The sequence below is a fragment of the Panthera pardus genome, unplaced genomic scaffold, assembly GCF_024362965.1.
Source record: "Panthera pardus isolate Hobbes unplaced genomic scaffold, ASM2436296v1 HiC_scaffold_16, whole genome shotgun sequence".
Taxonomy (NCBI): Eukaryota; Metazoa; Chordata; class Mammalia; order Carnivora; family Felidae; genus Panthera; species Panthera pardus.
Window position 1 is genome coordinate 8,940,696 of NW_026526721.1, and position 13,380 is coordinate 8,954,075.

General features: G+C 49.5%; 1 protein-coding gene across 6 annotated transcripts in view; it reads left to right on the plus strand.

The window, feature by feature from the left end:
- CLDN14 (claudin 14) overlaps positions 1-9,980 on the plus strand; it is a 90,566-nt gene extending 80,586 nt beyond the window's left edge. For all 6 annotated transcript variants that reach the window (XM_019420305.2, XM_019420304.2, XM_019420302.2 and 3 more), the window contains one exon: positions 8,866-9,980. In XM_019420305.2, coding sequence (XP_019275850.1) covers positions 8,913-9,623 — 711 coding nt within the window. In that variant the 5' untranslated portion in view covers positions 8,866-8,912 and the 3' untranslated portion in view covers positions 9,624-9,980. The remainder of the gene's footprint in view (positions 1-8,865) is intronic.
- The last annotated feature ends 3,400 nt before the right edge of the window (positions 9,981-13,380 follow it).

The window sequence follows — 13,380 nt, forward strand, 5'->3', positions numbered from 1 at the left end:
ATCGGAGGCCACTCTTGGGCACAGGAGACCAGCAATAGCTTGGTTTTCGAAAGGCTCCTCCTTGGCAAGTACTTACAGCGGGCTACACTTAAACGAAGAAAAAATAAATATATGAAACCATATTTTTTTATTCTTCAGAACACTGCAAAAGTGTCTGCTGTTCCTTTCAATATCTCACCTAGATGTACTCATGGGTTTAAATAAGGAAAAATCCCAACCTCCAGTTCCTGGCTCCATCTGTAACAGGTCCCACAGGACCCCACCCTCAGGAGAGGCCCCTGCTGGTTTGATGCACTGTGGTTGCCATCTTGGAATTCTTCATGATTTTTGCACAAGGGGCCCCACATTTTCATTTTGCACTGCCTTCTGCAAATGACGTAGCCAGTCCTGAGAACAGGCAAAGGTAACCCATAGTGCCCTGTACTCTTCAGAGAAAAAGCACAAAATGGCCCTTTGTATTATGTCTGAAGACTAAGCTAGAAACACCACACGCTATTTCATCTGCGAGGCCTTTGCCTTTATGAAGAATTCTGCAATCTGAAATTTCATACTTGACCCAATTAATTCTAAACTTCTTAAGTGTTTTAAAAACACATGCCTGAAGGTATCACTGGTCTCCCTCCGAGGGCTGACCCAGTCATATTCTTACCAATGCGAGTGTTATTTGTTAGGGCCAGGGACAGGAGATATGTTTTCAGGGGCCATCTGGGAAAATATAAGTGTCCTGTGGAGTAACTTCTTGGCCAGGATTAATACATGAGGTGGAGTGAGTGCTCAGGAGGGGCTGGGGTCCCAGAGGAGGACTGTAATGGTAAGAACAAGTTTATGGGGGGCTCTGGGAGGGCACTTGATGTCCAAGTCCTTAAAACAATGTTCTGGGCTCATGTGCCCCATTCTGATTCTCTCTTGAACCCATTACAATCACTCCACCAAAACTGTGCCTACCGGGGTCTGTAGTTTCCTCCATGCTGCTAAATCCAGTGATCACTTCTCAGTACTCATATTAGTTGATTTGTCTGAGGACTTGGCACGGTGGCTCACTCTCTCCAATGTGGACGTCTGTCTTCACTCACCACTCTGGGTTGCCTCTTCCCTTGTGGCCACTCCCGTGCCCCATGCTACTGGGTCCTCCTGACCACCCAATCTCTGCTGTTGGAGGGTTCCTGGAGTCACTGGCAAGGCCCTCCCCTTTTCTGTCTACGGCTCCCATCCAGTCTCATGGCTTTCAATCATAAGTCTATGCTGTTGTGTCCCAAATGGCCTTCTCCAGTCCAGTCTCCTCGCTGAACTCTGCACCTCTATATCCAACCATGGGTGTCCCCACCTGTGCAGTGACAGCTATCCCAAACTCAACATGTCCAAAACAAAACTCCTCTTTTGTGCCCATCACCCTCCAAACCCAGATTCTTCCACCTCCCACTGTCTTCACCTTCTCAGTACGTGGCAACTCCATTCTTCAGCTGCCCAAGCAGAAACCTTGGGGCTATGTTTGACACCTGTCTCTCACACCCCATAGCTAACTCATCAGTGAAACACTTCTAGCACTCACTTTTGTCACTGCCGGCATCTCCTACCTGGATGATCACAGGTCTCCCTGAAATAGCCCAGGCGTGACCTTGGGCAAGTTACTTAACCTAAGCTTCAGTTTCCCCACCTGTAAATGAGGACAACATACACATGATAGGTTTCTTGAAGGATTACATAAGTTAATGCCAACGGAAGCGCTTAGCACATGTTGGGCACATCACAAGCCACTCGCTACATTTGCTGTGGTTATTTTTATTCTGATCATTAATAACTAACAGCATCTGTGAAGTTGGGTTCAGAAAGCTAAATTTATAGAGAATGAGCATTAGACATTGTATTTAACCGTATTTTATTTAACATTAGTAAATCTCAGTCTCATGTTTTCATTTAACACTACATTTTTTATCACTGCAATGTTTCCAGTTCATTGCCCAGATAAATCATTTTCACAAGCTTAAAAATTTCATGGAAGAGTTACTTGTTCATGGAGGTTACCAGTCCAGCTAGGACAATGTCCTCTTGCTTGTTTTCATTTCTGTTTTGACGTTAAGCCCCAAAGGGAGGTCCCACTGAGCTCTACTGGATTTCCAAGGGAAAGTCTGGCAGGCTGGGATCCGTGGATTCATACACTTTTCCAATCTGGAGAGGTTGAGTCATCTGATTGCTCTTTGGGTTACTTACTGTAGTTGGCACTTGCTCTTGAGTTTCCACAACTACAACGAGTCTTCCAAATTCTTCCTTCTCCATAGATTCTGTCCTCTATGCCTTGGGGCACAAAGCTAACTACTGCCTTGTTGTTTTCCATGACAGATGTGAAGCCACCAGACTGTGCTCAATACCCGTTCTAGAAAGGACCCACTTCTATTCAGACATGAGTGCTTTTTTTCTACAACTCCGCATATTGCCATTCAGCTAGTCCCCTATCCTGGCTTCCTAGGGCTGCTGTAACAAAGTATCACAAACTGGGTGGCTTAAAACAACAGATACTTATCTTCTTACAGTTCTAGAGACCAGAAGTCCAAAACTAGGGTGTCAGCAGGGCTTGTTCCTTCTGAGGACTGTGAGGGAAACTCTGTTCCACTCCCCGCTTCTGGTGGTTGCTGGCAAACCTTGGCATTTCTTGGCTTATAGACATATCATTGCAATCTCTGTCTCCTTCCTCACATGGCGTCCTCCCTGTTTTTCTGTGTGCTCACAAGTCCATCTTGTTATAAGAACACCAGTCTTATTGGTTTAGAAGCTTACCCTAGTCCAGTATGACCTCATCTTAACTATATTATAATGAGCTTATCTGCAGTTATATCTGCAATGACCTTATCTCCAGATAAAGGCACATTCTGAGGCACTAGACATTAGGATTTCAACATTATCTTCTTGGGGGGGGGATAATAATTCAACCCATAACATCCTTTATTATATAAAGCTTTCCCATGGACCGTTTTAACTATGAATCATCTAATCTTTGACTCTCTAGACAATATTCTTATAACCTGTGTCTTTTTACTTTTTAATATTTTTCTTGTCTAACAGGTTTTTATTCACCTATACCTTGAAAAGGGAAAAACAACAACATAGCAAATCTAGACAACTATCTTGTCAGGAAAAACAGCTATGCAAAGGCACCAATGTATTTTATTAAATGAAATCTGATCATTTCATTTAGAAATATCTATCTGCTGTATTTTTAATGGCTTCTAATGAAAGTTGGTGAGTTGGAATTAGAGAGATAATGCCTCCTGAGAAATGGTTTGGAATTTTTATGACTGTGGTTACTTAAACTTGGAGTTTTCACTAAATCAATAGATTGCTCAGTCTCGCTGAGTTGAAAATGGTCTCTACAAGCATCTGACCACATACCCATGGTTTTCATTTGTATTAACACGGGCTTCTCCCCAAACCAGTTCTTATTATGAAAAATAGGTTTTTCTTTAGTCCTCCAAAAGAGAGGGGAAAAATTTAATCTATAAATTGTCATTTCTCTATGATGTGGGAAAGATGTTTCACACTGATATCCCTGGATGACATGAGCAAGCCCTAAACACCATGGTAGTAAGAAGTTAGTCATACAATTATTCTGTCTCTGCCTGTCACAGAAAGACTGCAGTTCTACAACATGGGTAGAGGGCAGAGAAGTCCTCATAAACTTAAAATCCAGATGCCTGCCAGTCTGAAAAAGAACCCAAGGAAAGTTATAGAATGTTTGGAGCTGTAATGAAGGAAACTTCATTTTTAGAGCCAAAAAACCCCACAGTGTGGCCCATTCTGAATGAATATGAAATGGTTTTTCAAAGGTATTACTTGATCACTTTCTCGTAATTCTTATATATTTGTGTAAGAAGGTGTACTAAAATCGCACCTCCAGCTTCTAGGAAAGAGATCCATTTGCTTTGTACGTTAATAAGGAACACGGCAGCCAGCATGTGCTTAGGAAATACTAGAGTATTGCCGCTGGAGTCCAATCCAATTATTCGGATATAGCATAAAAGGTCTTTCTTTTCTCATGTTAGTTTTGCTCATTTATATCATTAAGGTGAATCCAAATCTTCCTTGAGTTTATTCTTAGTTCCCAAGTTGTAGCATTTGTGAAATATCTAAGCAATAATGCACAGCCAAGCTAGCTGGGGCAACAAGAACAGACAGTTTTTTGAGCCATTTTCTTAAACTGCTGAACATCAAGGTTGAGACAATTCTGCATTCTTTCAAGGTCCAAGGACCATTTTCATTTAAAGGCAGCTCTTCCTCTTTCTTGATAAGTGCTAGGAAACAAGGTTGTATGCTGTCTCCACAGTGGATCCAACCCCATGTCAGGAGCCCTTGGGGACAGTGTAATGTGTGTGATGAGGTGTGTGTGATGGCCCGTTCCCAGATGGCTTGATATCTCCCACTGCAGGGCAGACCAAACCTAAAAAGAGGCTGAGTGGCCGAATCTTCCACCTCGTCACCAAGACATGAGCCCAGGGGGTTCTGGGTAAAGAAATTCCCACACGCCTGGCTCATGAACCTCCTTCCCCACGGGCCGCACCGCTCCCACGCCGGGTCTGACATGCCCTTCAGTAGTGTGGGTGGGGAAGGGCCAACGAGCCCCGTGTGTCCACAGGAGAGCTAAAGTAGCCAAAGGTGAGACTTCTGCGGGATGGGGACATCGTGTGACTCAAAGGTCCTACTGGCCTCACATCTGCACCCCTCCAGGCAGCCTGGGGGGCAGGGAGGCCTGAGCTCACACCTTATCCAGCAGGAGAAAGGTCTTCGGGAGACCAGAAAAAATGAAGAATGGATGTGCCCAGGGACACTGGACAGTAAAAAAGCAGGAGCAGGGGCTAGGCAAACATTGTGTCTGTCCCTTGTCCCAGCCAGGCTGTCCCCACTGGCCCCCACTGTTGACGCCTAATTAGGAGACAAAGCTCCAAAGCTGACGCAGCTAGACTCCAGGCGGGCTGGGAGGTTGAATGTAATGGAGAGACTACGCCATGTTCCTGCTCCTTTTTTTTTTTTTTTAATTATTTATTTCCTTTAAAAAAAAAAAAAAAAAGGAATGTAGCTCACAGACAACAGAGGAAGGAGCACCATAAAAGTTTATATGGAAAAAACCCCTCACCTTTCAGATCTGGTGCTCATAAAACCAGATCCAGTTTGAGGGGCCGAGCGTGCCCTGGTGTGTTTCACAGCTGGCCTTCGAGGATTTTCATGTTACTTTATAGCCCCGGGGCTTTCTGAGACCCTGCTGAGGGCAAACCCTACATCCTGCTGGCCTTCCTGTCTGTGCTCATGCACCTTCCCGAAAACCAAATTGGTTTTTTGGTTTTTGGTTTTTCGTTTAGCAATTCTAGCTCATCACTGCCCCATGAAACTTTCAAGGGACTTATAACCTCTCAGCCTGCTTGCCGAAGTGATTTGACTTCAGGCCATTCCCTGGAAAAGTCAGGAGAGGATGTCTCTAGTCAAGCAAGTTTAGGAAATGCCGCGCGGCATTTTCTAGAAGTTCACAGTGCACACCTGCATAGTAAGGGCGGTGAGAAGGTCTGTGGTTACCGGCTTTCGACAGACCCACCTGACCTTCACATCCTCACAGGAGACATCCTGCAAACACAGCGTGGCAAGAAACACTCGCTGGGAAACACCATCCCACATCCTGCTCAAGCACACACCTAAGCCACGGATTGCCCACCCAGGAGTGTGCTTTGGAGGCTTTGCAAACCCAGATGCAAGACACAACATTTATTCCTGGAATGCATTATCTCCTTACGCTCAGCCTCACCCACCCAGGCGGTCAAGGTCTTTTTTGGAACTTGATTCTTAGAACCATGTTTGTCTTGGACTCACATCTCTCTAGCGCACGCTTCCACAAGCACGCACACGTCTGCAGGAAAAAGTGGCCCGCAGGTGAAGCCAGCTGCAACTCTACACGGCCGGCGGGTCCTGTATGCACTGCCCCTCTTGGGAGGCATGCTTGGGCAACATCCTTCCGGAGCATCAGGGATGGTTTTAGGTGGTTTCCGAGGAGATGCGTTCATTTGAAATTGTTTTTCCATTGAATGGCCCCACGGAGAAAAGTGGTTGCTGGGAAGCTGAATTATGACCTAATGTCAGTAGCAGCTGCTGGTAACTCCAGGGAAGGGTGGGGAGCTGGTGTCTGGGAGTTGGGGGCTCATTAACACTCACTTCTTAAATTAGCAAATCCTTCTAGTACAAGTTTAAAAATAGCAACCTAATGGTTTCTAAAATTAGCAGTCACAGCTCTCCATAAATATTTAGACCTCCAATAAACTTCTGGTCCACTTCCCTAGACTAACGGGGTCAAGCAGGCTTAGCTTTTATGCCACATTCTTGAGGATCAGTGTACTTAATGATTGACCTTGACAAGCAAGAGCTTTGAGAAGCCTCAGAATGGCCAGGACCAGGGACAGCCTGAGCGGCCATCAGCCTGGGGACAACCTCCATGCAGGACTGGAAGGATCTCAAAGGCCACTTGGAGAAGTTGGGAGCCTCCAGGCTACGTGTAGGAACCGACTGTCCAGGCTGGCCTGGGACTGTCCCAGTTTCACACTGCGAGTCCCCTGCCCTGGGCAACCTCTCAGTCTCCAGCAAACCAGAACCGTTGGGTCACCCTGGCCACCTGAACCACTGCAAAAGGATCAAGACTAATGTTCTCTGGGCACAAGTGGGACAAGTGTTGACTCTCCAAAATACACTGATGACACCACTCCTCAGTCTTCATGCCAACGTCCGTCCTATTGACTTGCGAAGCGTAGCATTTGAAGGAGGAATTAAACCAGGGAAAAGACCAGCCAGGCCAGGCAGAGAACTTCACCCCCTGCACCCGGTTCCCCCATGTGTAAAACAGGATGAACAGTCGCTGCATGACCGGGTTACTACGGGGACAAATTTTATGTCGTTATGTCAGTGCTCTGCGAAGTGCCCGGCATCCCTCAGGCCCAGAAATGGGCACTTTTGGTGGTAGCTCTGTTGGGGCACTCAGCACATGGGGCGGGGGGCTCACTGCAGCAGCCCTGCCTCATCCATCAGAGTGACCCCCTACGCGGGTGCCATCTCCTCCCCCGCAGTGGCTGCAAGACAGCCGGCCCCGCCCTGCTCTGGACAGCAGAGATTGTCGGGCGCCCCCCACCCCGAGCCCAGCCCCTGCACAGAGTGGGTGCTCGCTAAGTGGAGGGAAGAAGCCTTGGAGCAGAGTCTAAAGAAAGCCAGCATCATGACAAGGCGCAGGTGGCCTGTCAGGGCGAAGTGCGTGTGGAGACCACCGCGTCCTGAAGAAAGCATCATTTAAAACGCCTGTGAAAACCCTAACATTGACCACTGCGTGTCCTGCTGGGCACCACACTGTTTTGTTGTCCCCTAGTTTTGTTTGTCTGTTAAGCAGCATGGAACTAAGAAATACCCGCTGCAATGCTGAGACATCGAAGCCCAGTAGTTCTAAATCCCGCAAGATGACGGTACGGGCCGCCCGTGGCAATGTCACTTGTGTCACTAACCAAATCCTGCGCTGTAATTTAGTAGGGGGTTTCTCCACAAGGGGACCCAGGGTTAAAGACAGTCTCAGTGAGCCTCTGTGCTGCCTGGGAGATGCCCCCCAGCCCACATTTCGCTCCCTGCAGCCTTCCTGCGCTTAACTGAGAGGAAGGAAGTAGGTTTTGCCCACTGAGTTCTTCCTTGGTTTGGGATGCTGAAGTGACTTGTCTTCAGCAGAGAAGCTTCCAGAACCAGGAAACACTCTGGGGCCATGGAGTCCAGCTCCCTCATGTTAGAGAAAGAAGCTGAGCCCAGACAGACACCCCGAGTCACTCAGCGGGTGGGGGTGACAGGGTGGATTGGTACCCTGGCCCGGGCAGGAGAGAGGACCCGTGGTGTTCACCAGGGTTTTCTGCTCACCTGCCCGCCTTCCCTCCTCCCTTCCTCTCCTCGTCGCGTCCTTTCCCCTGCCTCCCTGCCTCTCTCCTTCCTCCCTTCCAACTCTTCCTGAGTGTCCCCTATTCGTCTGGCACTACATACATACCGGGTCCTTGCCCCCAAGAAGCGTTCTGGGTTTGGCCATGGTTAGAATTTCTGAAACCTCTGAAATGGCTCCGCGTTCCCGTCTCTCTGCAAGTCAGGTAGCGACAAGCACACCGCTCCGCAGACAGGTGTGAGGGGAGGTGCCCTGGTTTGTGGTCCTGGCCCCGGCACCTAAGGAGCTGTGACCTTGGTCACTCCCTGGCCCCTGACATCAGTGCGCAATCTCGAAGTTCACATCCAGCTCTGGGGTTCTGGAAGAAAGCGTCAGACCTGCCTGTGGGTATTAAACCTTTCCCTCTCTGAGAGCCCAGGGAAGTCACCCCCTTTCGGGAGACGTTTCATCCTGACAGGCAGTCTGGGGCTAATTTCTCAGGCACAGGTAGCACACACCTTAGCTCTTGTCAGTCCACGTGTGGGTTTAACAATGGAAGTGATTACGGACCAAGCAGCACGAAATGAGATTCAAACGCAGCCGAAGTGTTTAAGGGTAGGCAGAAGGTAGAACTTTCCACGCCGGCTTGCTAAGTGCTGATAGATCAGAAACTGGGGCTCTGGATTGCCCTTGCGGGGCGGGGAGGGGGGCGCTGGGGAAGGGCAGGCGGGCCAGATTTCTGCTGTCATCCCTTCCCCTTCTGGCCTTGCAGGGGAAATGTCTTGGACAGGCAGCTTATCCTTGCACCCAATGAAGTGTCGGAAACTGTTTTTAAAAATACGTTAACTGTCATAGCAACTGCCCACGGAGAACTCAGTTTCGGGGGCAGAAATAAACGCAGCAAGATAATCTTTAACCCATTTCCCTTCTCTCCCTGCCCCGCCTCCCGGCCTCATTAGGACTCCGGCGGGCGCCTGAGCGAGCCCGGCAGCCGGCCACCCGGGCCATGGCCAGCACCGCCGTGCAGCTGCTGGGCTTCCTGCTCAGCTTCCTGGGCCTGGTGGGCACGCTGATCACCACCATCCTGCCGCACTGGCGCCGCACGGCGCACGTGGGCACCAACATCCTGACGGCCGTGTCCTACCTGAAGGGGCTGTGGATGGAGTGCGTGTGGCACAGCACGGGCATCTACCAGTGCCAGATCTACCGCTCGCTGCTGGCGCTGCCCCGCGACCTGCAGGCGGCGCGCGCGCTCATGGTCATCTCCTGCCTGCTCTCGGGCGTGGCCTGCGCCTGCGCCGTGGTGGGCATGAAGTGCACGCGCTGCGCCAAGGGCACGCCCGCCAAGACCACGTTCGCCGTGCTGGGCGGCGCGCTCTTCATCCTGGCCGGCCTGCTCTGCCTGGTGGCGGTGTCCTGGACCACCAACGACGTGGTGCAGAACTTCTACAACCCGCTGCTGCCCAGCGGCATGAAGTTCGAGATCGGGCAGGCCCTGTACCTCGGCTTCATCTCCTCGTCCCTGTCGCTCATCGGCGGCACGCTGCTCTGCCTGTCCTGCCAGGACGAGGGGCCCTCCAGGCCCTACCAGGCCCAGCCCAGGGCCGCGACGGCCACCGCACCCGCCTACCGGCCCCCCGCCGCCTTCAAGGACAACCGGGCCCCCTCGGCCACCTCGGCCTCGCTCAGCGGGTACAGACTGAACGACTATGTGTGAGTCCCCGGGGCCCGTCCCTCCCCGAGTCCACAGCGGCACCAGGACCCAGACTGGCTCCGATGCAGGGTCCCGGCACAGAGTTTACTTCCGGGCTACTTTTTTGTCCAGAGGAATTAATATGAGTATGAGGGAGTGGGCTGAGAACACAGGGAAGGAAGGGAAAATAGGAGAGGGGAGAAAAGCTCTGTATACCAAAGACTTAAAAAAAAAAATCCTTTCTGTTTTTGTATTTATTATATGTATTTATGTGGGTGATTTAATTAACAGCTGAATGAAAAGCGACTTGGGAGTTTGGTCAGTGGGGTTTGTTTGCGATACAGGAATAAACCTCTTGGATGTGGTTGTTAATGAAATGGACAGTATTTGTTTCTGTTTCCAGTCTGTTCTGTCTGCTAAGGTCTTGTAACCACAACCTACTGTCAGGACTCCATATCGCCAAGCAATGGGGACCCTCAGAGAGTGGCCACAACCCACATACAATGGGAGAATCAGAGGAGGGCCGGGCTGATATTCATGGAAATGATGCTTGAGGGATATTCACCAAGAACAGTCACTCCAGCTTAAGCCCAGAGGCAGGGCAGGAAGTACGGGGTCCCTGGGGGAAAAGATAATTGCTTTAAATCACAAAGTAAAGATAACGTTCGTTTTCTCCTGGTAGCCTCCACTAGTAAGGAAGCAAAAGTCAGAAGAAAAAAGACAGAGCAAAAGGCGCCTGGCCGCTTGGCTCCCTAGGCATTGGCAAGAAGCCCAGTTAGGAGCACGGCTCAAGCCCGACTGCCCCGCAGATCACCGCTGGCTTTTCTGGGGACAGAAGCATGATGCCAGCTGCCTTCAGAGCAGGTACCAGAGTCTATTGACTTCTTTAGCCGGAAAGAACTGCTGACAGGGCCACATGAGCTCTGACTGCTGTCAGAACATTGATGATGTTTTCTGGTTGTGATCTAAATCACGTGGTCATAGAGCTGTACGTAGTCACACACACACACTCAGTCACTCACACTCAGACTCTTACAGCTGTCCCATTAGCTGGTCCGGGGAGCTTGGTCCTGTTCCGTGTCCTTCATTCCACAGCCTTGCCCATGATGTGCCCTGATGGTGCCCTGCTCTTGTCTCTGTCCCGAACCTCAAGTTCTGAACGTGTAAAGAAAATACCCTGTTGGGGGAAGAGTGGAGACTGAGACCTACCCACAGAGTGGCATTTTCACGAATTCCTCCATTCTCAAGGGGTTTTGTAGAAGGGCCACCAGGGCTCCAGGGTTCTAGCATTACTGCCTGCAGGGAAGAGAGCCACAACAGGTCAGCACAGACCCGGAGCCAACTGGCCAGGCTTGCTGCTGTGGCCTGGTGAAATCCTTGCCCCAGGACCAGGGGGGCTAGAAGGGGAGGCTCCAGGACAAGGGTCAAGAGGCCAGGCAGGCCGCAGCCTGGGGCCCCGGGATCCAGTAAGGCCAGAGGTGGGTTTATACTCTACGAACTTCATGCTTCCTCCTGACAAGGTCCTCCAGGCCCTCAGACCAGGCCATTGAGATGGTGACGGGGAATCCCAGCCGCCATGGGCTTCTCCTGCCATTGGTGTCTCCCCCAGACGGGAAGCTCTCACCAGTAATGTACAAGCACTGAGAGCCCATCTGGTCCCTTTGGGCCTTACCAGTTAGAGCTACTGAACTGCACCACTGCTGACTCGTAACAGCATGAAAAATTAGGGACTAATGGAGCAGCTCCGTACTGTTTATTGCTGACCTTCAGACCCCAGGCAACAAATGCCATGTCTGTTCAGAAGGACGGGTGCGGTCCATTTTAGCTTTTATCTGACCGCAGAGAAGCTACGCGGGCTGGGATCTGCCATCCCTTTCAGACCAGGGATTTACACCCGAAACGTCATCATTTCGTGCAGGTTGAAACCAGCAATTTTAACCTACGGTTTAAATTACACAAATAAATCAATCTGAACCAATAAAGAACGCAAAGAAAATCTAAAAATAGCATGATGTTCTGTTAGTCCTACCTTGATGGTCATGGTCTAGAATGTGCCTGGTGAAGTTATTCTAGGTAATAGTACACATTAAAGAAAAAAAGTAGGTTTCTTTTTTCAAACTCTTTCTCGAATTCTGTCACAACTAAATTAAATATGTCCGTATCTCCTACTCAGGTGAAAGACCAATAATAATAGTGATTAGAATTTATTGAGCACTTACTATATGCCCAGTTCATTCTTTTTGTTTACTAATCTGGTCCAATGAGATAAATGCTATTCTTAACCTCATTTTACAAAGGAGGAAGTTAAATCCGTTAAGCATTGGACTTCCACTCAGGTCAGGATCTCGTAGTTCACGGGTTCAAGCCTGGCATTGGGCTCTGTGCTAACAGTACAGAGCCTGCTAGGGATTCTCTCTCTCTCTACCTGTCTCTCTGCCCTTCCTCCACTCACTCTCTCTCTCTCTCTCAAAATAAATAAACTTTAAAAATATTCTTTAAAAAAAAAAAGAAACAAAGGAGGAAATGAAAATATAAAGAGATAAGTTACTTGACCAGTATTTGCCCAGGGTCACAGCACCAGTGAGTAAAAGACCCAGGATTAAAAGACAGGTGAGCAGGGGACAAATACGTTCACTCAAGTAGCAACGTGACCCATAGTCTCATTACTTTTGTGTCCAGACTATTTGCAAATAATTCAGCGATTATTTCAGGACCACATACGGCTCTTTCCACAATCATCATCCCACAGAGCTTCTGGCTCTGGCTGGGTTGATGAAATGTGATGTCAGACCCCGAGGTCCAAATTTGAAGCCCCATAGGAAGCAGGAAGTGACACACAAGACGGTGACACATGGATGGCTCTGTCCTATAGCCTGGCCAGCCCAAACAGGAAGTAGATCTGAACAAGACCTTGACTCCCTCCCTCAAGTAACGGGGTATAGGGATGAGTTCCCAGTCTCCTCCTTCACTCCCAACACAAGTGCCAGGCCCTGCTCCAGCCCCTCTTTGCCACATTACCACCAGGGCCGTCACATAGATGCATGTTTTTGGTTTTGCCCAAATCTTTGGGACTGGCTGGTCTTAACTAAGTCTCCTGTGACAACAGTCTGGTCTCCTTTTGGAGGTATAACACACAACCCCAAATTTCAGAATAAAAAGGAAACTTGAGTCGGACAGTTGTTACGGATTTAAATTACAGCAAGACCCTTATGGGATAAGAAATGCTACATTTCTTTGCTTCTCTAAATCAAATCAAACTTGGCTCTGATCCAGAGAGGTCTAAAGCCAGCCATGTTTTCTGGTTCCCTACCCTGCATTTAGGTCCCAGGGCCCCAGCACTAAGGGAGGCCCTGGATTTGCAGGAGCCTTTAGTCCTTGGGGACACCTTGTTACCCACTGACGGCCAGCGTCGATGCCTTTACAGCCCAGGGCCTCCCGATGCTCCTCCCAGGCCACAGCCCGTGCATCCCCAGTCATCCACGTCGTGTTCCAGACCCTCCTGGGCCCTCTGTGAACAGACACTGGAAACCTCCACCCTGTGAACGCTTTGTCCCCATCCCTGGCTCTGGGAAGCCACTTCCTAAGATGGAGCCACACCCCTCCTGTACTCAGAGCACCTGAGTGTCCCCTCTTGGATGACACACCTTGACTGCTTTCATGAGTTCCCAGAGAAGCCTGCTTTCGTGTCAGCCACTGTCGCCCTAAATGGAAACAATTTAACAACTATGGCTCATTCACAACCTGTGTGGTAACCGTCCATTACCTTATAGCGATAAACTGA